The sequence below is a fragment of the Thunnus albacares genome, chromosome 9 (genome assembly GCF_914725855.1).
Source record: "Thunnus albacares chromosome 9, fThuAlb1.1, whole genome shotgun sequence".
Taxonomy (NCBI): domain Eukaryota; kingdom Metazoa; phylum Chordata; class Actinopteri; order Scombriformes; family Scombridae; genus Thunnus; species Thunnus albacares.
In genome coordinates this window covers 33,897,063-33,921,342 of record NC_058114.1, presented here as the reverse complement: position 1 = coordinate 33,921,342, position 24,280 = coordinate 33,897,063, and the positions used below count along the sequence as shown (strand labels likewise).

The 24,280-nt window shown below is 38.9% G+C and overlaps 1 protein-coding gene across 12 annotated transcripts in view; it reads right to left on the bottom strand.

The window, feature by feature from the left end:
* Positions 1-24,280, bottom strand: part of ptprfa (protein tyrosine phosphatase receptor type Fa) — a 378,163-nt gene that overhangs the window by 53,225 nt on the left and 300,658 nt on the right. For all 12 annotated transcript variants that reach the window (XM_044360537.1, XM_044360536.1, XM_044360540.1 and 9 more), the window contains 2 exons: positions 19,624-19,836; positions 3,979-4,142 (listed from right to left, as the gene is read on the bottom strand). In XM_044360537.1, coding sequence (XP_044216472.1) covers positions 3,979-4,142; positions 19,624-19,836 — 377 coding nt within the window. The remainder of the gene's footprint in view (positions 1-3,978; positions 4,143-19,623; positions 19,837-24,280) is intronic.

Sequence of the window (24,280 nt, the reverse complement as noted above, 5' to 3'; positions counted from 1 at the left end):
TGGTGAAAAACTAGATTCTAAAGTTCATCTGAAGCTAATATGAGGCTTCAACTGTCTGCATTAGATAAGAGGGTATCTTCCAATGTTTGCTGTCTTTTTTGTTCTGTTTTCTTTATTATTCAGTCTTTGTGTTTTATCAGACTGTGATAAAAACTCCTCACTGAGCCACACATGTAACCTTGAACACTTCTCTACTGGGGTATATCTGTCTGTGTATCTTTTTGTGAACTTCTCCGAAAAACAGAAATGGAGTGTGTTGTGTACTAGCTAGAGCTAATCTGTTAGCTGTGTTGGCCATTTGTGTCAATTAAACATGGACTGTAGTACCTTGTGTAATCCAGTTGCAACAACAAATCTATATGAGACTACCAGGAAGTATAGCTTACCTCCACCACAAAAAGGACAATAAATGTAAAAGATCCCCAACTGAATAGAACGAGGACTGTAGATTTCGTCCCCCATCTCTGACAGTAAAGTCATGTTAGGAAGGATGACTTTATAGCCAGTATGGGGAGGAGATCACAGAGACCAATAACCCAACATACTGTCCTTTAAGATTCCACATTTTTCACAAACCCTATTGCTGCTTCTTCTCCTTGGAAAATTGGAATGTATGAATTTGAATATATGAAAATGATAAACACCATTTATCATAGCTAGAGAGGGAGTAATCCAATGGGTTTCCCACCAAACATGACCTGATTCCTTTAAAATTGTGTGTAATAGACACTAATATATATATATATATATATATATATATATATATATATATATATATTCTGAAAAAAAATGTTCACCAACCTGGCATTAAAAATAATATATGAGAAAGAATGAATAATGGCTCTCAATGTCCTTCTGTGTTTCCATTTCCAAAATATTTTCTGTATTTGTTGGAAAATAAGTTAGCGGTCCCAAACTCATGCTGCTTCCATAAACCCATATGAAGGGTTGAAGTCAGGTGAACTTTTTAAAATTCAGGTTTAGACCTATAACTCTTTCAAAATACACATATAACTATAGATTTGAAAAAATCCAGACCATCCTCTAAGGGTTAACAATGCCAATTGATGATTGATTATGATTATCTTGAAATATCAAATACCAATCTCCTTAGTTTGATTTTGCCTCAACACAGTTTGTAAGTGAAACACTGTACAGCAGCCTATTTATACTTCAGACTCTTACCATAGGCCAGCAGCAGAGTTTTAAATTACCATGCAACCATAAGTTAACTCTGACAACGATATAACAACATACTTTATGTTCCTTGTGATAGATTACCTAACCCAAGCAAGTTTCAAGCCATGCAAGTTGTTTTCATAATGTAAACTGGCTGGAAGGTAGGAAAAACACATTAAACTACACTAAAGTATCTTTAGAAATGTGTGCATTACTGTAACAGATATGTGATTTATGGGGATAAAAGATCCAAACAAAGTTTGATCTTTTAAGAAAAGCAAATGAATGGAGATGCTTTCCTCATAGGCTCCCCAGTACAAATATTACTTAAAAAAACAAACAGATCAAGAGAGAACAAGAGAAAAAGGAGGAATGAAAAAAAAAAAAGAAACAGGCATTGCCACTGGAGCAGAGCAGTAGCCATATGGAAGCCCCTCTCAGCCTAGTCAGCAGCTCCAGATGTTTGACCCACGCAGAGGAAGCACGAGCCAACTGTTAGCCTGGAAGAGCAGGGCTGCAGGGCAACTCACATCGCCTTCCTCCCATATGTCATGGAGGACCTTTGCCTTCAAGCTGGCTCTGCCAAGATGAATGTCTGTCTTTACTCTTGAAAATACTGACTCTTGTAAAATGTTCTTGTCATCTGCTATGCTGAAGAAAAGGCTCCAGGTCTTTCTCTGGGCTGTGCTAACATAATCGTGTAGCTAGATGATGTGAGGAGGAAAACAATGAACATACACTGCCTTAAAGGTACACACAAACTATTGCAGTCTTTTTTTTTTAAATAACAGATGACACTAGGAACATTGTTTTGTTAATTCTACTGTTATATTTCTCTTAGAATAAGTTTAGAATAAAGAGTGCAAACATTTTCACAGCTGATGAATGGGGTCAATATTAGTCCTCTATCCAAGAGTGTAGGTTTGGTTAATAAAACCAACACATACTTGAAATGGCATATAGGAGCCTTGTTTAAAGCATCTTATCATTTAACATAAGAGCTTGGTATGGAAACTTGAGCGTAAAGCGCAAAAACAAGCTCTCCAAAATTGTTAACATTGCAGTGAAGGTGATTGGCAAGTCACAAAAACAACTCTGCAATATATTTGACAGTGCTATACACAGGAAGGCTAAACATATAACTACAGATACCTCTCACTCATTACACTCAGGGTTTAAACTGCTCCCATCTGGACATCCATTCATGGCCCCCAAGGGCCAGCCACAACATATACAGGAGGTTATTCTTTATGCCATACGGGCATTGAAGAAAGAATGACTGCATCAGGGATAACTTGTTATTATATAAGATTTGCTCTCTGGTATTATGTATACCTATCTGCTGCTCCTCCGATTTGCACATGTTTCATGTTTTTTAATGCTTTGTTGTGCTATGTGTAATGTGTGTGCTTTTACTGTACTTTGGGAGAAGCCAAAGAAAAATTTCCACTAAGGTGGACACTGAAGTCTATCTATCTATCTATCTATCTATCTATCTATCTATCTATCTATCTATCTATCTATCTATCTATCTATCTATCTATCTATCTATCTATCTATCTATCTATCTGCTTAATCACCACAGTGTTGTTTTTGCATTGTCAGCACTGTCTTCTGCTGCCTCATATTTCATTGATTGCAAGTCAAGCATATTTTTAGGGGAATATTGACTTTAACTCAAAGTATAGATTAAATATTTTTATTTATTACTGGGGATGGGATGGACATGTCCCCTTCACTTTTCAAAATCCTTCTTTTGTCCCCCTCACTTTTATAGTTAATTTTCCAACTTAAATCTCTAAACAGATTTAAACTTCTGACTGTCCAGTTTCCAAAATCTGGATGAGAGAAGACAGGAGTTGATAAAAAAAATGGATAAACTCACCTGAGTCTCCTTCAACTTTCACCATGCACTCACAGCAATAAACTTAATCTATCAGTTCTACATCTACAACCTGAATTGACTTTTGAATGCAGCTGTGTCATGCTCTGACACCATTGTGGTAGCCACAGATGATCCACTGCCATTGTAGCCAGTGTGCCGATGTCCACTGGACGTGTGAGCGTATGAGATCTTTTCTCCACTTCGATATCTTTAAAAGCCAGGTCTATTTTTGGCAGAACAGTAAAGGGAGACAGGGAGACAGATTTCCTGCTGCTAATATACACTTTTCAGAAAATACAGGTGCAAGACTGCGTGGGGTAGTACAGTAATTAAAGTGAGTACAGCCGCAAAACATCTGTAACCACATCTAAATGAGCTGCAAATGTGTTCTCAACATGATGTCAAACACAAAAAAATGAAGAAAAAAGTATTCAACTGTAACTATACTGTAGTGCACATCCTCCACACCACCACATTTCACTGTGATTGTACCTTATATGATTACATGTGACAAATAAATTTGATTGATTGATTACATTTGGAGATTTGTCACTTGTAACATGCTTCCAGTGGACATTTGAACAGTGACAGAGACATGAGAGCTGCAGACCCAGTATGCGATGCAGCCGCATCCAGTGGTTACCAGGGGTTACACAATATTTTGTTCAAGCTCCATAAAGGTACTTGTTTTACATTTTAATTACTAGTATCTACTAGTTAAACGTATAATTTTATGGGGAATTAAAATGGAAAAACACTTTTATTTCAAAAGAATATTGGCCATCACTTCCAAAATAACAAGTATCTATCATTACAAATCCATATCAGTTGATCTATAGGTACTTTTTTCACAAACATTTGAGAGAAACAAAGCTAAAATACAGTTGTATGATTCATATGTCTGTCAGACTCACCTCTTGAAGAGTAGAATAGCAATGACGATGATGATGATGAGAATGACAGCCAGTACTGGACCCATCACCCACAGCATCTCTGGGTCCTCAGTGTGCCGGGCCATCCCACTGTGGAGCTTCACCATGATGGATTCAGAGAATGGGCTGGCTGCAAACGTCCTCTGCTGCAAAACACCAGAGGATGATCCACAGTCAGTTCACACTCACTGAGTTGTACATAATACTACACTTCATAGAACTATGCTGTACTTCATGGGGTTGAGGACTGAGGCAATAAAATGTGATCATTCCAAACTTTGCCCTTTGTTAACTTATATATATATAAAAAAAAACAGAGATCCTGAAAACCTTTGGATGGATGATAAGTGATGTAGCCTGTTAACGCCTGTGTTTCTAACATGGCTGAAGGCCCTCTACCACTGTGCTCCTGCATTGTTGTTACTCCATCTTACCCCAACCCCCCAGTGACTAAAAATTAATGGATGTTATCTCTCACTGTGTCCTTGACAGATGGCTGAGGTGTCGTCCAAAGAGAGAGAGCGAGAGAGAGAGAGAGAAAGGTAGAGCAGTAAGTCCAGCAGTTCAGAGTGCAGCAGGTGGAGGTGAGGATGGTCTTGATATGGAAGTTAATACTGAGGTAAATGCAGCCAAGCACACACTTAAAGGATAGTATGCTCAGGAGGAATGATTATGGCAAGAAAAACAGGTGTCAGTGTTCATTTGGGCGCCTGACTATTGTTTTGAGACAGAAAAATTGTGAACCCATCCTTTAAAGACCCCAAGAATAAAGAAAAGTTGTCTATTATTCCTTTCTATTACAGTAATCAGATACAGTGTGCATGAATAAAAGCCTAATTGATTCATTTTTTGTAATAATCAATTTTCAGTTATATATAGGCCTAAATTTAAGTACCACAATCTTGTAAATCCCATTTGCACTAACAGTCACTAATTGTGTGATGTTAGTAAATCCAGCAGAACACATAATCAGCCTCTGTTAACATGTCTCCTCCTATTATTTGTGTGATCCTCCCTTAAATACATATGCAATTAGGAGACAGGCTCATCTCGTAAAAGCTCGCTCAAATGACATGCAAACTATGACTGCTGCTGCATCTGTTTGATAAAACACTGAATGTGTTTGGAGCAGAATGTGTCACATCCGCACCTGTAAAAATTTGCAGTAAATCTTGCCCTCAGCTCATAGGTCACCCTATCTGCATGTACGACTTCTACACTCACACTGTATGATTCCATTGACTGGTCACCACATTTTGTCCACTGACAATTCCAAAAAAGTTTCACTCAGGAGAGGGAGAGGAGGAGCCGAGGAGGATAGTGAATCAAAGGTGAGACAGAGGCAGGTTGCTGTGCTGCTGTGGGAGTGTACGGCTCATTGTGAAGAGTCTCCACTGAGGCTAGGGAGGATGGTAGAAGCACAGCAGAGGATATGCCTCAGCAACATCCTTTGAGGATAAATCCAATAATGCCGACAACCTCACAGCAGTGGATACCTGAGGCTGGCCCCGTCTGTTTCCCTGCCATCATTAAACAACATGGCAGCCTCTTCTTTAAAAAAAAAAAAAACACAGAACGAGCTCACACTGCTGCTAGGAGACACAGAATACACCAGAAAGTGTTGGGCTGAGCCAGTTGAATTGTAATTAATCATTATTAATCATTCGCTTAGAGGATTAAAGAGATTCAAGTCTATTGTCTTTGTTTGATTTTTATCAATACTATACAGACCTATATTGTGTTGGAGTTTGCAGTTTATGTTTGAATTATAACTCAACAGGATAATTCTGGTTTATTAGATATTTTGTAATATTGTATTATGTTAATTGCTGAGATCTGGGAGCACAGCCACATCTTTCCCTAACCCTAACCAATGCACTTCAGACTTCGTTCTGGAGTGCATTGTGGAATATTAGAAAACGCTCCTATGGGTCATTCTTGAGTGCATGGTAAAAATGACCTATGTGGTCGTTTAATTATGAGCACGTGTTGGATCATATGACTGTTGGTATTTCTTGCCCTGTCCGACTTTGATATAACATGTCATTTTCTCAGATATCAACAATTAACTTGACTAGTACAATGTTATCATAACTGATTATAAATGGCCATACATTGTAGCCAAATCTATGAAAATAAGAGTCATGTTGTAATAGCTAAGAAAGGTGCATCTGAAAATAACAAAAATAAATATATAAAAGAGTGCTCCAAGTGACTAATAGCCCAGTCAGAGTGATACAGTGATGCAGGTAAAACCAGCATCTACAGCTGTGACCCTCCATCACAACCCTCCTCCTCTGCTGACAGTGACAACCAGAGATTAACCTGTGACTGCTGACTCATATGAGTGCATCCAATGTAGGTTGAACATGTATTCAAAACCCACGTCATACACACATCTGCTGTATGAAAGGTGTACAGTAAGTTGGGGGACTCGTGTGAAATAGATTTTTAAAAATGGTCAGAATGGAAGTATAGATCCTTGGTCCTATTCTTTTCTCTGTGTATATGCTTCCCCTGGGCCAGATAATCAGTCGCTTTAGTTGTATAGCCTATCATTGCTATGCAGACGACACTCAGCTATATTTTTCAGTAAAAACAGATAATTTTAGCAACTTAAACACTCTCCACAGCTGTTTAGCTGCAATAAAGGACTGGATGTATGTCAACTTTCTTCAACTAAATTCTGCTAAAACTGAGCTTCTCATTTTTGGCCCTGAAAATGCTGCTAAAGGCATCATTCAGCATATTGGCCCACTTGCCCCCTATGTCAAAACTAACACCAGGAATCTTGGCATTATATTTGACCCTAAATTGAAACTTGAAAACCATGTCAATAAAATGATTCAATCCTGCTTTTTTCAACTCAGAAACATTGCAAAAATCAGATCATTATTGTCGGCCTCTGACTTAGAACATGTCATTCATGCCTTCACACCCCCCCCCGATTACTGCAATTCCCTTTTCACTTGCTTTAGCCAAGCTGCCCTGTCACGTCTTCAGCTTGTACAAAATGCAGCAGCTAGGCTATTAACTAGGACTGGCCGTAAATCTCACTTCACTCCTGTTTTAGCCTCACTGCATTGGCTACCAGTGAAGTTCAGGATTGACTTCAAGATTCTTTTAATCACTTATAAGGCCTTACACGGTTTAGCTCCTGCCTACATTTCTGAGTGACTACAACCTTATTCTACTGAGCGGTCACTTAGGCCAAAACCTGTTGGCCATACCACGTGCCAAACTGAAAACCAAAGGTGACTGTGCTTTTGCTGCCCTGGCACCCAGACTTTGGAACAATCTCCCCACTTCCATCAGATCAGCTGAGTCGGTTGACTGTTTAAAAAAAACACTCGAAAACCTATTTTTTAGAATGGCTTTCCCATAACATTCAATAAATTCAAGTGTGTGCTCTGACTGATGACTGTATACTTGCTGTGTTTGTATGTGTGGGATGTCTGTATGTGTTCTTGAATATGTCTTTTATGGTTTTCTTGTCCTCTTTTCTTTGTGTGACAATGTCAGTGTAAAGCACTTTGTAACCTGCTTTCAAAAAGGTGCCATATAAAGGTTTACTTACTTACTTTTCCAAGTCAGGAGTTATTTTCTCAGACTTGACAAAGCTCCTCTAGAGCCACAGAAGACATATAACTGTTTTCTCGGGCTAGTTGTAGGAGTAGTGCTCCCCATGACTTGCAAATTAACTTTGACATGTAAAACCAGTGGAGTGCCCCTTTAACATCGTAAAACTGCCTGGTATCAGTTTGTAGCCAGTAGATTAGAACTTTTACATTTGTCTAGAACCCCTCTGAGGGTCCTTGGATAACTCCTGTGGTGCAGTGTGTGGAGCATCACATCATTAGAAGATATGAAAGTATCATTGCATAATTAAGTTTCAAAGAAAACAATTTTAGTTCTTTTCCTTAAAAAATCTTTCCATCTTGATTGGTTACTAGCAGTGCTGAAGTGTAAGCAGTTGGATATTGGCAACATAATAAACATTTAATAGGAGTTAGGTGGATCAATTTGCAAAGTGTAATTCAATTCATGTAACTGTGCTGCTTGTCACTTTATGTTCTGTGAGACAAGTGCAGTAAGTTGGACTGTGTTAGTGAATGAGACTATAAATATTCCTGTAAACCTGATGGAGCTCCAGCTCAACAAGGCTAAAGCAGCTCCAGTTCTGGCTGCATCTCCTCTGGGTGAAAGCTGTAAACACCATTGAAGTATGCTGCTTGTTAAAACAATGTCACCCCACCACTGACTTTGCTTCCTTATTGATTTATAATTTAAATACATTTTTTACACACTTTTTCATTCTTACATTCATTGTTGGTGCTTGTGATATCAGGGCTGACAGCTTTAAATGAATTATACATGAATTTTGTCGCTGTACGAGATTTGTTGAACATTTGTCATGTTGTGGAAAGCTGGAATGAAACAAATGCATTTTGACATCTCATAGTCTGAGACCTTTCCAAACACATCAAACTATACAAAAACTTACCATAAATCTACACATTTGGATGGGTGCAAAGGTTTACTTCCCACATGGAATTCATAATCACCAAGCACTTTAATCTGATTGAATCTTCCATACTTTGCCTTGAAAATCCATATAGACTACATAATTAATGCATCCTAAATATCCTACAGGAAACTTGATTTAGAATCACGTACTTTCATATAGGAATAAATGTGATGTGCTGTGCAATTTATTTGAAGCTACACAAAATATGAAATAAGAGCTACATGAATTTTCTCATTAACTATTACTTTCTATTAGATGCAAAAAAGAGGGAAGACCATGGAAACAACAAAGCCATGTAGCTTTGGTGCATATGGCAGTACACAAACATGGCACACAGTGTAAATTGTATGTCTGAGCAAGATGAGCCAATTCATACCTTGAACAGAAAATACAACAGACCTTCATCATGTTTAACCCAATAAGACACTAAAGACAAAGTCTGTTTGTGCTGAACCCTTATCACGTTATACCTGACACTGACACCAGTTTATGTGTCACACATTCTAAATTAATTCATCAACCCTATGACTGACAAGATGAGATCTGTATTTCAACATGATGTATTCAGCATAATGTACATTTCTACCAATTCCATCAGCGCAACAGCACAGCCATGTCACACCTCTGAGTTTAGAAATACTGTTTTCATTGAATAATTTATTCTAATTACTTCTCCTTTCCTTTTTTGCAATCACTATTATGCTATCGACAATGAACCTCAAGACTTCCTGTACACATTTCACACTAAAAGTCTAGCAGGAAATGCCACATGAGCTGCTGGAATGCTTTTAAAAATGGCAAAGTGAAAGCAACAGTAACAGAAAACAGTATTTCTGAAACTCAGAGCAGCAGAGTGGTGACTCTGTTGTTGTACTGATGGAATTAGTGCTGTAAAGGTAAAAATGGAGGAGGTTAAGTTTACATTAACAACAAAATAATACAGGACCAAACCAGAAAACAGGGAGGCTTCTTACTAAAATATGATGAAGTATACTTATAAAACAGCAACATAATTAAGCAACATTACATGAGAGGGTGTGCTTTGCCTTTATTGTTGGCACGACAGTGATGCGGTCAGTTTTGTTTTCCCCATAACCCCTAATCAGTTCAGTTCAATCCAGTTTCACAAATATAAAAGAAAGACAACTGAAAACTCCGTTCCGGGTTTTCACCGCAGACACTAGCAAAGCAACACAGTACATAAAATAAAGCCAGCAGAAACATCAGATAGGTCGGACCACCGTGTTTAACTATATATCTTCAAATGTAACAGTTACGGCTGAAAATGACAACAGCAAAAAACAAGTTTGCCAGGTCCACATATCTCTGCAATTCAAATCAACCACCAGACGTCTACCCAGAAATGACTGTTGTTGTTAGCGCAACGTCACAGTCTGTAGTTCTGATGAATGGCGGAGTAATATTTTTAGTGATGAGGCTTTTTTCATTTGAGCACGGCTAGGTGTGCTGTCATGCTGATTTGAGCACGTTCTAAATGTCTAGTTGATCAATCAGATTGCTTGGTCAGAACTACGTGTTGTATAATTTGAAATAAATACACAACTCTAATGTATATATGTTTCATTTAACATATCACAACAGATAGGTTTATCTGTGATAAGGTACTGTAGATGTTGGAAAGATGCTGTACCTATGTACATACAGTACCAGTCAAATGTTTGGACACACTTTCCCATTCACTTGAATGAGAAAGTGTGTCCAAACTATTGACTGGTACTGTATGTACATAGGTACAGCATCTTTCACAGTACATTGAAAAAAATAAAAAGGAAGTACTATTAGGATGAGAAATAAGAGCTGACTGGGTAGATTACACAGAGCAGACAATATGATCCAGTGAGAATGTGTTGTTGTGAAAAATCAATATTTTGCTCCAGAAATCATAACAGATTATTCAGTTCATCACCCTAGGTGCTCTCTCACTCACAATCACCCTGCCATCTTCAATATCTTATATCTTTCCCAAGTTATTCTTCATGAAGTTGACATCACTTTTCTCCTCTGGCCATGACACATGATACAGCTGTTTATCATCACTGGTTTAGGTTATTAATGAGGGCTCATTTCAAACACTTTGGGGCATCTCAACTTGCTTATTCAAATAACAAGGCCAAAGCTTTATGGAACTGTATTTAAAATGACTGTAATAATCACTTTAATCATCTAAATGTGGTGCTTCCACAGATGGAAAGTATTATTTAAGAAGTGCCTGAGTCATAACAATAAATGCATCTGATATTCTCTGGTGCTTTTGAGCATTAGACACATTATGAAAGCTTAAGCTAATAAAGTTTATGGAATCAAATGACAGGTTTGGCTCCTTTTGTGATCAATCTGCTCTGTAGTTTTCCTCCATGATGTGATGTACAACCATACACTGCAATGCTTATGTCGGGGGGGATTGGGAATTAGGAAAACTGGTAAGGCATTCTGGTTGAGAAAAGTTGAGATTATTTTACCAATTTCCAATTGTGCCAACAGTGCAGCAATCTGTTTAAACATATTCAACATCCATTTTTAGAAAATTCCTGGCACACTGCAAACAGCACTGGCAACAAATAACTTATCTCAACCCACAGATGTAAGCATAAATTAATCCTGATGCTAAATATGAGACTAAATGATGTGTTAAGACAAATGTTTATGTAGTGCCCCAGAAGATGCACATTCTTTTGATTTTAAAGACTTTGTGGATCTGACCTGATTTAATGATTTTTGATTAACAAGAGAAGGGTGTTTATCAGTAACTAAGTACTTTAGAAGTGTCTTGTGGAGTTGAGAAGGCCATTGAGAGTGAGCTCTCTTTTACAAGGATGCCCTGATTACAATGCAAAACATAAAATGTAAGAAACAATAAACATAATCGGCCAATATAAAAAGCAAATAAGAACAGATAAGGAATATAAAATATAAGAAACAATATACAACAACAATATATAAAAGCAATAAAAAACATAATATGAAAACATATTAAGGCAATAAAAGGCAATTTATGCACATAAAAGTTAAAGCTCAATTAAAACACACACATTCACACTCCTGTATGTTAGCTAAAAGAGATTTAAAATGATTAAAAGGAATTAGCTTGTCCTATTTACTGTCCTCTGCAAGTTGTTCCACTTGTGTGGAGCGTAATATTTAAAAGCCAATTTCCCAATCTCAGTGCTAAGGCGTGCGTTGATTTTCTAGGACCAAATGGTGTTGGGACCTAGTGCAGTGTGAAACTGAACTATAGCTAATAAGACATGTAAGGCAGCCAGGATGTTAGCCACGGAGAGCTTTGTATATAAACAGAATGCAGTGTCGTTCTCTTCTCACAGCTAACGACTGCCACCCAACTTTCTGATATAGAATGCAACGATGAGTTCTAAAGCCATCGTCAGTTATGGCAGCTATTAGGGCAGAATGTTAGACTGCACTGAAAGGTTTAAGAGTAGGAGCAAGAGAGTGCATATAAATGACATCATCATAGTCCATAACTGATAAAAAGGTTGACTGAACAATTTACTTTCTATAATTCTGGATAATACATGCCTTATTTCTGTAAATGAATGCCAGTTTTGCTTTTAAAGACTTAGTCATTTCATCAATGTTTTTTGAAATACAGATTATCATCTATCCACAAACCAAGGTATTTATAAGACGATACAATCGGTGTCCCATTCAAAGTAGTAATATTTACTTCAATGGTACTGTTAGTCAGTTTTTTAGAAAACAGCAAACATTTTGTTTTATCTGAGTTTAAGAGCAATTTAAGATCATTCAATGTACTGCACAGAAATCAATATGCAAGTTTTGAACCACCCAGGCGACTGAGGGTTCTATTGTATAGATAATAGCATCATCTATGTACAGATGAATTGTGCTGTTTGTCACTTTTTCATCTAATTCATTTATGAAAATAATACCTAAAATGGAACCCTGTGGCACACCATTGTTAATACTCCTAAAGCTTGACAGATAGCCATCAGCCACAACAGCTGAGTTCTACCACTGAGATCATTTGCAAACCAATTAAAATACTTTTCATCAAATCCAATAGATTCCAGGTGTTTCATAAGAATTTGATGGTTGACAGTATCGCAAGCCTTAGATAAATCAATAAAAATGTGCACAAGCATGCAGGTGATGCAATAGAGATTCTGATTCCTCACTCATTTCATGATTGACATTTGGTGCTGATAACATGTCTGTTATGCATCAAGGACACACACGTTTTTTGAGAAACCTTTAACACCATATACAGGTGTATGGTGGAGTGTGTTGAAACACTATAATGTGTGGATTTACCTCATTGATTAATGTATTCATGTTTATATTGGCTTGTCAACGTTCAAGTTATGGATTGTAGCTTTAATGAATACTGATATATTATTGATATTCTGCTCTCTCTACCTTGACTGAGTGGTTTGCAGCCCAGTCTCCCTAAGAATTATTGGATGATTCCATTCAAACCACCAAGTCCAGTGCCAACATTCAGAGCCAAAGAAGATTATGTAGCCAGTTGGAAAAATAAAGGGTTGGAGGTCAGGGTAGTGGATGGAAGTGGAAGCACATCACAGACCTTTGATTACTGTTCGGCTTTTCATTAACCATAACAAAAATCTTTCTCTACACTTAAATGTTCAATTTACCTAAATTGTATTTCATCTAATTGGAACAAAAACGCTCCAACACATACTACTTACATTTTGATTTAAATCAGAACCTTTGAGGCTATATGTAGTGGGTTATTATGCTTTTGGAGAAACTGAAACAGAATGTAGCAAAGTATACCCTGGTATAGTCTGTAAAACACAAAAGCATCTACTTAGAATGACCATGATAAATAAAGTTTGTTGTGAAGCTTTCATTAGGGTGAGTCCCTCCCTGGTCTCACACACACACTGCCAAGCAAACTATTAACTGAGACAAACTGCTGCATTTCCTAAAGAAGTATGAGCGTAGCCAACTTTTCCAACTTGGTTACAAATAGTCCATAGAAGAAATCTTGAAGCCTTAACAGCTAAAAGGTGTGGAGCTTGATAACATGTTCAGCTCATCTGTCTCCTCAGCTCTTTCAGCTTTCTTTTCTCTCTAGTTCTTTTTGGCACTTTTTGCAAAGTGCTGCCTACAGCTCAGAAAACTTTTTTTTTTTTTTTTAAATGACAGTTTCTGCAGCTTTTAGACACAGCAGAACCATATTCTAAAGGATATTTAGATAATCTCAGGGGGGAAGTTTGGAGGTGATCAATCTAAGCGGCACTACCCGATAGATAGTAATCCTTCAGGGGTGAAAAATGTGCTGCTGCTACATCTGCAAGCTGGAGAGGGCATGGGCTGGGCAAAGATGAAAAGTTGGTTTTAATAGCAGTGGGAGGATGAATATTTTTCTTTCGTTTCTTGTCTATAATCTCCCTTTAAAAAAGAGGAAGCAACTGATAAAATAAGCAGAAACAATGTGTGATTCTAATGTATTTTGACAGCTCTGTTATTTCCCTGAACTCTGAAGATTTCCACCTCAGCCTGGGCTTTCCGCTCACAGCTCATCTATCTGTAACAAACTGGAAGCCATCCAGTGGGCTCAGTGTGTTTCACACAATCCCCAGTCCTTTCTGTACCGCCATCCTTCTCTTTTCCTTTCTGTCTCTTCTCCTCAAAGTTCAGCATCCCTCTTCCTCCTACATCAGAAACCCATTCCAGTATCTGAGCCATCCTCTGTCCAATCATTGTAGCATTTCTCGCCTTCTCAAGTACGTTTGTGCATTTCCCTCAGGTGCCCCCCAACCCACCCTCCTACCAATCTTATCCCCACATTAAGCTCACTCTCTTTTCTCTCTCCACCTCTCACTCTTCTGCTCACCTCTCTGTCACTCCCACAGGGCTCTGCATTCAGAGGAAGCTGCCGTTCACTCTGGTACCCCCCCTTTCCTCAGCTGTAAGTGATCACACTGTTTATATGGCATTTTTCTATTATCCAATTTCACACGTCCCAGCTTGTTTACCAGCAGTGGGGGCCACAGAAAGCCGCATTGCCCTTTTGCTTTAGTCTCCAGTCCCCTCTTTCTTTCTTTCCTTCTTTCTTTCTTTCTTTTCCTTCCCTCTACCCTTCTCCTCTTGCCTTTATGCTGCCAGCAGCTTTGCAGTAGCAATAAAAGCTAAGCTTACTTCCCCTGTTTTCAATGAATATGATTAGGTTTCTATTTTTATATGGGCTTGAATCACATTCATGTCATTTACTGAATCTGGGCACTGCTGCTCTGTTCCTAACACAATGAAACAAGTATTGTCCAAGGCTACACACTGATAACAAAAGCTGTAATGAGGGCAGAGCAGAGCAAACTGAGGTGAAGAGCAGGAACGCTGCATGTAAGTATAACATCTTGTGCTTGAATGACCTCTGAATGTTAGTTTAAGTGAATTTTCCTGGACGGATCCACACTAAACTGTCTAAACATGTTAAAACGAATATGCACCATTCACCATGAACACAAAATATAATAAAATAATAATGGCTTTAAAGGGTAATTACACACTAAATCGTTTTTTTAAACCTGTACATATAATCACATAGGTCTGTGTTGGTATAAGTTAATGCAGGTGATTTTTCCAATAATACACATATTGAGTGTAAAATCAATCTTATTTCTTATTTCTGTCAGCTTTGATTTGAAAATTCAGTTCAACAGAATTCTCTGACCCTCGCTAACCGTGATGTAATAGACAAGACTCTGAGGTCTAGTTCAAGGCTAACTGTATCCTCAGTTTGTGCCTCTCACACAGAGCTGCTGGTAGCGTTAGCAACTCTGATAAGAGACGGCAGAGAGGAGACGCTGTACTACTCAGGGAACCATGGTTATTTTTTGTGGCAGTAAACACAACACATGCACCCACCCAATAACTAACCATGCTATATTCAGAGCTTAACATGATATTGAGGGTTGATGATGGTGATGTTAACCACGACAAACAGCAGGGCTACGGCTACATAATGACACTCCCCCACAGACACACACCTCTTGTAGTAGAGCCTCTCCTAGTAGAGCTGCTAGCTCAGCTACAACACAGGTACCACACTGAAACTTTTACAAAGGGTCATGAATGTTCTTCTAGTGACAGTCAAAGCTCCAGCGGACTCTCAGTGTTTCCAGTGCGGGCACGGAGAGTCTGACAGCAGCTGCTCATGGCTATTAGCTCTGACAACCAGCTCTACATCTATTCATGCTACATTGAGTAGTGGTCAGTTGCTGACCCCTTATCCCCCCCCATCACACACTATGTAGCACAAGGCCATGCCCCCTACAGTCATTGCCCTCCAGTCCTCTGCTGCATTTTTCAAATATGCTGGGAGGGAGGGAGCAAGCAGAACTTGAGTGTGTAGAGGAACTACACACTCACCCTTTAAAACTAGATTTGAATTACCACAAACACCCCGTGGTGAACCTGTAGACTTTGGGCCCATAGTGACTAGAGCCCTGTGGCAGTAATCCAGCCTTGATAACATTCTCTTTAATGTCAACGAACATTACAAGAAATGTGTGAATTAAGTTAAAGCAGCTACAAATTTTGTGTTTGACCAATCAGCAACGTTCAGTACACCAAACTTCACCCCAATGGTTCCAGGGCCATTAGGAAGTAGGACTCCCAGAGCAGGGATTCTTTTGGCACCAGGAACTATGGCTGAGGAACTAAATTTTCCTCATATGGTCCCTTGGCCCCTAGAAAAGTTCCTGCAGTAGGAATGAGATACAGCACAGTTCATCTATGATGTGCAGTGCAACGCAAGGGTGATTTGGTGAAAAATGTATACAAATTTGCATTTGGTGTCAACATCTCAACATGTCCTACACCTCCCAAACTGACCCACCTTATAGAAATACTTTCATTTGTTGTCTTAGCTATAGTTAGATGCCACAGACCAATATTTCATCTCTATACTTTAAGTTTGGGCTAAATTAAGCTAACTGGAAGAAGGGTAAAATGCTAGGGTTAGGGTTAGCTCCATTAAATGTAAAAAAAACAACCTTACATAACCTCCAAAGGTGACTTCTTTATCTGTTTTATCCTGTATTTCAAAACTATTTATTGAATAATGCAACAAATGCTAAGTGTGGTCTTGACATTGGGATTGACAATTCTTTTTTTCACTTTTGATGCAGGTTAGCAGTTTTGCATTTCTCCCAGTCTTTGTGGTAGCCAGTGCCTCGTCTAATGCTGTCCCTGACAATGATATGAATTAGATTGATATGCTTATTTTTTTTTTTTAAAAAAAGTTCTATAATTGGTTTGACATTTGTTTAATTAAAAAAGGTCTTGGAGGAAAGTAACCCTCACCCTCAAAATTCACTTCCTGTGTGTTGAGTGGCCAGCTAAAGATGCCCACATGCCCTGCAGACTGATTTAGAAAGTTATGCCTACAGCTGTAAAACTTCTGAATGACATTTGATATTTGCATGTTTTCAGTGGGTTTGGATGCATTTCTAACATTTTAAAGGTTTAGTTTCATATTTATTTCCTATTTTAATGGTCTTGTTCTTAGGAGTGATTGAGCAATTGTGTTTATTGTCTCATTTCTGAAATTCCACTACTCTCGGAGTATGTTATAGTGTGAGCATTGTAGTCTTAGCCTCTCCGTCTTTCATACAGTATGTCCTCATATGCGACCTGTCTGACTTGTGTCTCTTATGTTTTTTGCTTTGCACGGACGACCAAACTTTCCACTCTTGATGATGAATTAATAAAGTTATGGAAAATTAACAATTATAACTATCGATGCACTTTCAAACAGCAAAATATGTTTTATAAATATGAATATGGTATGGTACATTAGCATTAGATTTTAATGTCTGTCAGCACAATTTAAGTTGCATTTATAGCTGCTGGAGTCCTGTAAACACTATGCCTGTTTAAAGCTAAAAGTCATATCTGCCAGAAGTCATATCTGCTATTCCCTCAAATCTGAACACATTTAAATGACACTGCCATGAGGGCAAATGACTGATCTCAGGAGCAAAAGCAGATGAAATTAGAGAGGCAGTCTGAAGATGCTATATTCTGGAAGCAAGATGCCTGTGAGTGACAGCATGGATAAGGGCCTCAGCGCCTGAGAGATATACCTGCAGATGCATACATGACTCAAGGACATGATTCGCATCACTGCAACGTGCTTGGCATGTATGCACGGCTGCCTGGGGGCTGCTCATTTGTTCCGCAGATTGAAAACACTGGGGATGGAAAACAATGCCATTCACAACAAACTGCTCTGTTTACTCAGAATTACAAAGCCTGTGTAGAATGTATGGGATGCACACTGCAGTCGTAAGTATCAGAATGTGACCCACAGGGTAGACATGAAGTTTTAACATAGTTTTATGAGATCTATTCATCTGATGATTTTAAAAGGCCATGAATGCGGAAAAAACAGCAATAGATCCGCATATTAAAAACCCATCCACGTTGCCTCAGCCATTTCCTCATCCTCTGGTATAGTTTTATGATTTATTAAAGGGCAAGATGTGTCAAGTGCAGCCTTGGTGTCGGTGAACTTTTCCTGACACTGCACTGCTGCATACAAGTCAGATTGTAACTTACAGCTTAATCCAGTCTGCTCAACTTTGCCATCATCTCACTATAACAGCTAGCTGGGGCCTGTATATTTATAGGAGTGCAGAAGGATTGCATGACTTAAAAAATCTATGCTAGGTTGGCAGGATGGTCAGATCCCTTCTGGAAATCCATTTGTATTATTACCAGAGCTTGGTTCTGCCAAGGCACTATTGATCAAGGGCACCAAAACATTATAGATTGGAGAAATAACAAGAACACATGTACATATATAATGCAGTCCAGTACAAAAACAACAACAATACAAACTGTGGTACTGTTAAGGCCAATTCATGGTTACTGTGTCCATGCCGCGCTAGAATTACAATAGCCCTACCTAGAAATTACCAGGTGTTTGGCATAAATACTATTGTTTGTTTGCTGTATTTGGCACCTCCCGTTACCTTCTCTGCACTGGAATCAACTGTCACATGAGGTGAAGTAACATTAAATTGTCATTCAGTTTGTCTTGGTAGCTGGCAGCATAACTAGTGAAAATGATGGAGCAGAGGCAGAGAGGGTGAGAGAGTTACCTGTACAACAGCTGAAGTGACCACATGTGATGGTGCTGCTCACTCCTACAGTGCTGTTAGCAGCCAGCAGCCAGAGGAGGAACCCCGACACCCAGCTTTGATAATGTTCCCCCTAAAAACTCCATAGCTAGCAAAAGAGCTTCATTCAGAGCTAGTAGGAGCAGGATTGTCTTGAATATTCTGTCACTTAAGATCAAATTTTTTGGTAGGCATCTGCCTGCCTTCTGTCTGTACTTGGCTGCTATCTGTAACTGTAGACTTGACTGACACTGTGCTGTGCTAGAAATAAAACTGGACTTCACTGCAAACAAACAGACCAAACTGTCTGCGCCTGCTTAAAACCATAAAACTGGTTCACCTGAGCAGTGAAAGAGTACAAATGAGTACAAAACATCTCAGTAGATAAATATAAAAGATCATAGGAACATGAAAATAATTAAATTATAAAGATAGATAAATCAAAGGGAGTGAAAAAAAGTATAGCCTAAAGTTGACCGTCCCTGTCCCTGAAGATGTATAGGCAAGAGAGATCAGTTACAGCTCAATAAAAGGCAAACAAATAGCAAGTAGAAAAAAAACATAAGTGCAATCTATTATGAGGTACAATACCCCAAATTGATTGTTTTGTATAAATATATGCACCATTTTTGTTCTTGTTTGCTAGCTAATATTCAAGATGACAATAGGTACTGTCCATGCCAATACATAATTAGTCTTTTGCACTCAGCACACTCTTGGTGATTAAGTTTCATATCATTTTTTCTAAACAGACATCTTGCCTAGTGAAGCCTTTACATATATATAAATATATATCTCGCAATGATGGTATCATCCCAAAACCCCAAAACCACATGGAGCAGGGCCATGCTGCCAGACTACTGAAGCTTTAAAATGTATTGAAGGTGCTGCACATCATACCCTTCTAAATACAAAGAGGTCAGTAAACAAGTAAATGGCACTCACAGACTCGTGGTCCGTCAGGTCAGCCAGGACAAAGCAGCGGTACTGCTGCTGCCCTGGGAGGGGTTTGTTGTAGTAGCCATTGTATTTCTTCTCGTCACCAAGAGTGAAGACATCAGGCAGAGCGTCCAGCTTGGCAGCAATATAGGGCTGCAGGAAGTCCTGGCTCTGTCTCTTCTTTCTCTGCAGACTTCTGTCAGCACCGGCCTCCAGGAGCTGCCAGGAAGACGACAGAACAAGACACTTTGGAACAGGCAGACCATGAGGTGGTATTACTGTGGAACATAATAAACTCTTAAAAGCTGTATACCCTTTAATCAAAGCTCCAGCCTGTGAAAATAGTCCCACATATTATACATTTTCGGAATCTATATTGAAACAACAAACATACTGTATATTATAACCACATAAACCAGATGATGTATATAGGGATTGTCAGATGACAGAAATTCCCCTCAACTCTCATCTATTCCTGAGTCTTGACAGAAAAGTATGACTGTATGTGCTGATTGATTCAATAGTATGTTTGTGAATATTAAGTATTTCTAATCTCATGATTTGATATGTAGATATAATTCCCTATTTAAGGATCAGCCCAGTCTAATTTGTAATTGAAATAAACTATAATAGGTCCCCTCTGCAATGTAATGAAGTTTATAGATTGATAAACAAAGTTCAGGAACAAAGACCACACGTGCACATCCCATTTCTGCACAATAGAGTATTTAGGCACACCTTATCCATTCCTCTCCCTTCTTGTCTCAGTTTGCAAGTCCCTCCTACCCTAACCCCTTTTATTAACCATTCTCTCTCCTTTGTTTGAACACAGGAACAGGGGACTTTATCCAGCCAAAGGACTGATAAGACAGCTCCCCCACTCAGAGTCTCGACCTTCCATCAGCATACTGTGTTTGGGTGTACTAACTATTGCACTAATGGAAAAGGTCCATGGACACACATAAACGTAAATGCATTAAAGATTCAACAGTTTAAGCTGACAGTATGCTTCATAAGAAGTGCTTGTCAGATTATCGAACAGCTTCGGAAACCCCCTCCCCGACACCTTTCCAACATCGGAATTCGGGACTGTGGGGGGGGGGGCTGTATCAATCTGATATTCACATCAACTATATGCAGTGATCTCCTAGGTGTGTGGAGGTGAGAAAGTGAGAAAGAAGAAATCTCTCTCCAACTCTCTTCTTTCATTCTCTACACAACTACATCTATCACTTTTGATGTGTACTAACAAGTGAAACAACATGAATACCTTCTGTGAGAGACTGTGTGAAAATGTTCATTGTAATATCCATATTTAACAGATTGTCACCCCTTCTTTGAATCATAACACAATGAACACTGCCTTCACCTCATATGAACTAGTTCTTTTCTAGCATAACCCAACACTTTCCATTCCTACCATACGGTACTGACTGAGCTGTAAACCTGACAATCATATTGGTTTAATTGATAAACCCTGATTCAATATCTTAGATTCAAATAAATTATTATTTTATTATTATTTTGTATTTTATTTTCTGTTATTTAAATTTTTTTCATACCTCACTTTTCTGTTATTACCTTATTTTGCTATATTGAGTTTTTATCTATTTCTAATCCTGCCTCTGGTGTTTCCTCATTGCAAATTGATGAGATTTATGATAGTGTTTCCTCAGTTCCTGTTTTTTGAGTGCTTTATTAATTACAAAGTCATTTATCGCTTTGTGTGACGATGGGGACTGGAGGTGGGGTGGGGGGGGGGCTATTGTATGAAAAGTGCTATACAAATAAAGACTGATTAATCGATCGATTGATTGATTGATTGATAAAATAGTAGTTTAAGGGTATTTATTTTCAGTTAGCAGCCTTTTGATGGAAGATTACTACAACTTATTCTAGTGTGAAGAAATGTATAAAACTGGATCATCCTCATTCTAAGAAGGGTGCATGTAGGAGGATACCAGAGACTTTATGATTAGAGAGGACTGAATTTCCTACTTTTGAAGGCCTACGGTGACATTCAAGGGGAGTACAGCGGGTCATGGCTTCATTAGAGAGGCTCTGCTGTTCCTTATTCTGTCCAAGTATGTGTGCCTGTGTGTGAGAGTGTTTGAGACATCTTTCTCCACCACCTGCTTCCTATCTCCACTTTATATCATCTTAGAGTCAGCCTTACCTGGCACCCATCAATGTTCAAGGTGACACTGACATACAGAGAAAATTGTCACTATACTCATTGGAGAAGCTTCAATCACACACAGACCACATCTGCAACCTTTTTTTCCAGTGTCTTGACAGCTCAAACAAAGACATTTGTAAAAAAGAGCAACTCAGTTTATCAACCAAACTACAAAGACTTGAGATTTGGCCTACAGAAAAAGGAAACAGAACAGAATGCTTCTGTTTCAGACCTCTTTACTCAATATCCTCTATGGTTCATCATATTGAAGAACTGGAACATTTACTTTGCTGGAACATTTTTCTGCAGAGGGCAATACACAACAGAAAGAGACTGACTGCTAAGCAGCAGACTTGAGATTAAAGCTTGAGTGCAGGAATTTTGTCTCCCCCTTCTGGCAGTGAGAGTAAAGGGGGTGCTTGGCTGTGATGGCCTGACACAGGCATGCACATGCACATCCTGAGTAACAGGCACACAGAGAGGGCTGGTAAAAACAGATATGTTTTGACGATCTGCTGGCCCAAAGAATATTTTTTTATGGTCCACAGGCCCACGGGGATTTATCCCAGTATGCCCGATGGCCAGTACACCACATAACCTACTGTTGTGGCTGTAAAACAGTGAATAAATTATTTTGAGCGTCAGACAACTCTCATGATCAGGATTTGATCCATTTGGTCTGATAACAATTGGAAAGTCTAGAAGAGCTGCATGATTAACAGCCAAACGGCCAGTGCAGGAATGTCACCCCCGACATGAGAATTAAAAACTCTGTATACTGTGAAATACGGAGAGATGTAGTGATAGGCTTAATCAGCATTGTGTGAACTCATTTGGCAAGGGCTTGAATGTAACAAGTGCTCATTTATATGTAGAAGTTCCACACCATAGGTCTAGGAGTAACCCATATATTGAATTTTGAATAACTTGTACAAGTGCACGGAGTGGGCTTTCTTAACCTGACACTTCTCTCTGCTTGGTGTTGGACAGTTCTACTATTGCTGATATGTTTGTGTCAACAGGATTTGTTGCTTTAGCTCCCTCGACCACCACAACCTCCTGCTTGTGTGCTACAATTCTGATATTGTTGATTCTTTATTAAGGGGGATTAGTCTTCCCAGCAGACCCTTGGGTTCTATGAGAGCTCTCTCAAACAATAGAGCCTCTCATGTCAAATGGTCAATTCCTTAACGCAAGTGTCTCTGGCTGAATCTGTGTCACCTGAGATCCGTCCCATATTCATTTAAACTAAAGGCTAAGTACAGACAATCATCATCAAAGTCCAGCGCAGACGCAGCTCATGCACTGATCTACTTCCCTTGTTAAACTCAAATGAAACAACCATGAAAGGAAGCAGTAAACTGAATTAGGATTGACAAGAGGATGGAGTGAATTCATTCTGGTGGGAGGTGTGGATGGCACCAGGCAGCTCCCTGTGTTTGATCTGACTGTACTCTCACTCTTTTTCTTACATTACATCATATTAGACATGTCTTAATCGCTGGTGCATTTCCCAAACAACAAAGGTGATAACTGCCTACCAAGCCACAACAGTTAACAAAATATTGACAATAATAAATCAGAAGAGATATATGTCTACAAAGCCAATACTTTTCACAATTAATCTCTGCTAATCACCATAATCCTCTCACTTTATTCAGTAACATCAATAACCTAAATCACCCACAGACAACCGCAACCGCCTCATCTTCAGCAGAGTGTGAAAAGTTCCTTACTTTCTTTATTAATAAGATTAATAACATTAGAGCATATATGACTCCTCCTATGACATATGTGGATGTCACCAGCCCTTACCTGGAATTATTGAATTGTTTTATTCCCATATCACTACAGGACCTTCTCACACATATGACACAAAGGTGTCTTGACACAACTTAGGTACTAAGGAACAATAACATCTCTGAAAAGTCTAGAGAGGTTTTCAAAAGCTATACAGTACTGAAACAACTCTCCTTCATTTGACAAATGACTTATTAACGTCTGCAGACCCTGGACACTGCTCTGTCCTAGTGCTGGACCTAAGTGCAGCCTTTGACACCACAGAGCACAAAATTCTTATTGAGAGACTGAGGAAATGGGCAGGATTCACTGGAGCTGCACTGAAGTGGCTCTCCTCTTACCTGGAAAATCATTTTTTGTCTCTATCCATGATTTCAAATCATCAACGGCTAGCATCACCTGACTGCCCCAACAATCTATTGTGGGAACAATATTATTCTCACTGTACATGTTACCCCTTTGACATATCATTTGGCAAACATCCGTTTTCACTGTTATGCTGATGATACACAGTTATACCTCTCATTTAAACCACATGAACTGAACAATCTAACCATACTGCATTCCTGTTTAACCAATGTCAAGGACTGGATGGCAGCTAACTTCCTACAATTTAGTAATACCAATGTTGAGTCTGTGGCAAAGAACCTTGGGGTAGCGTGATAGCCACTTATCCTTTGAGCA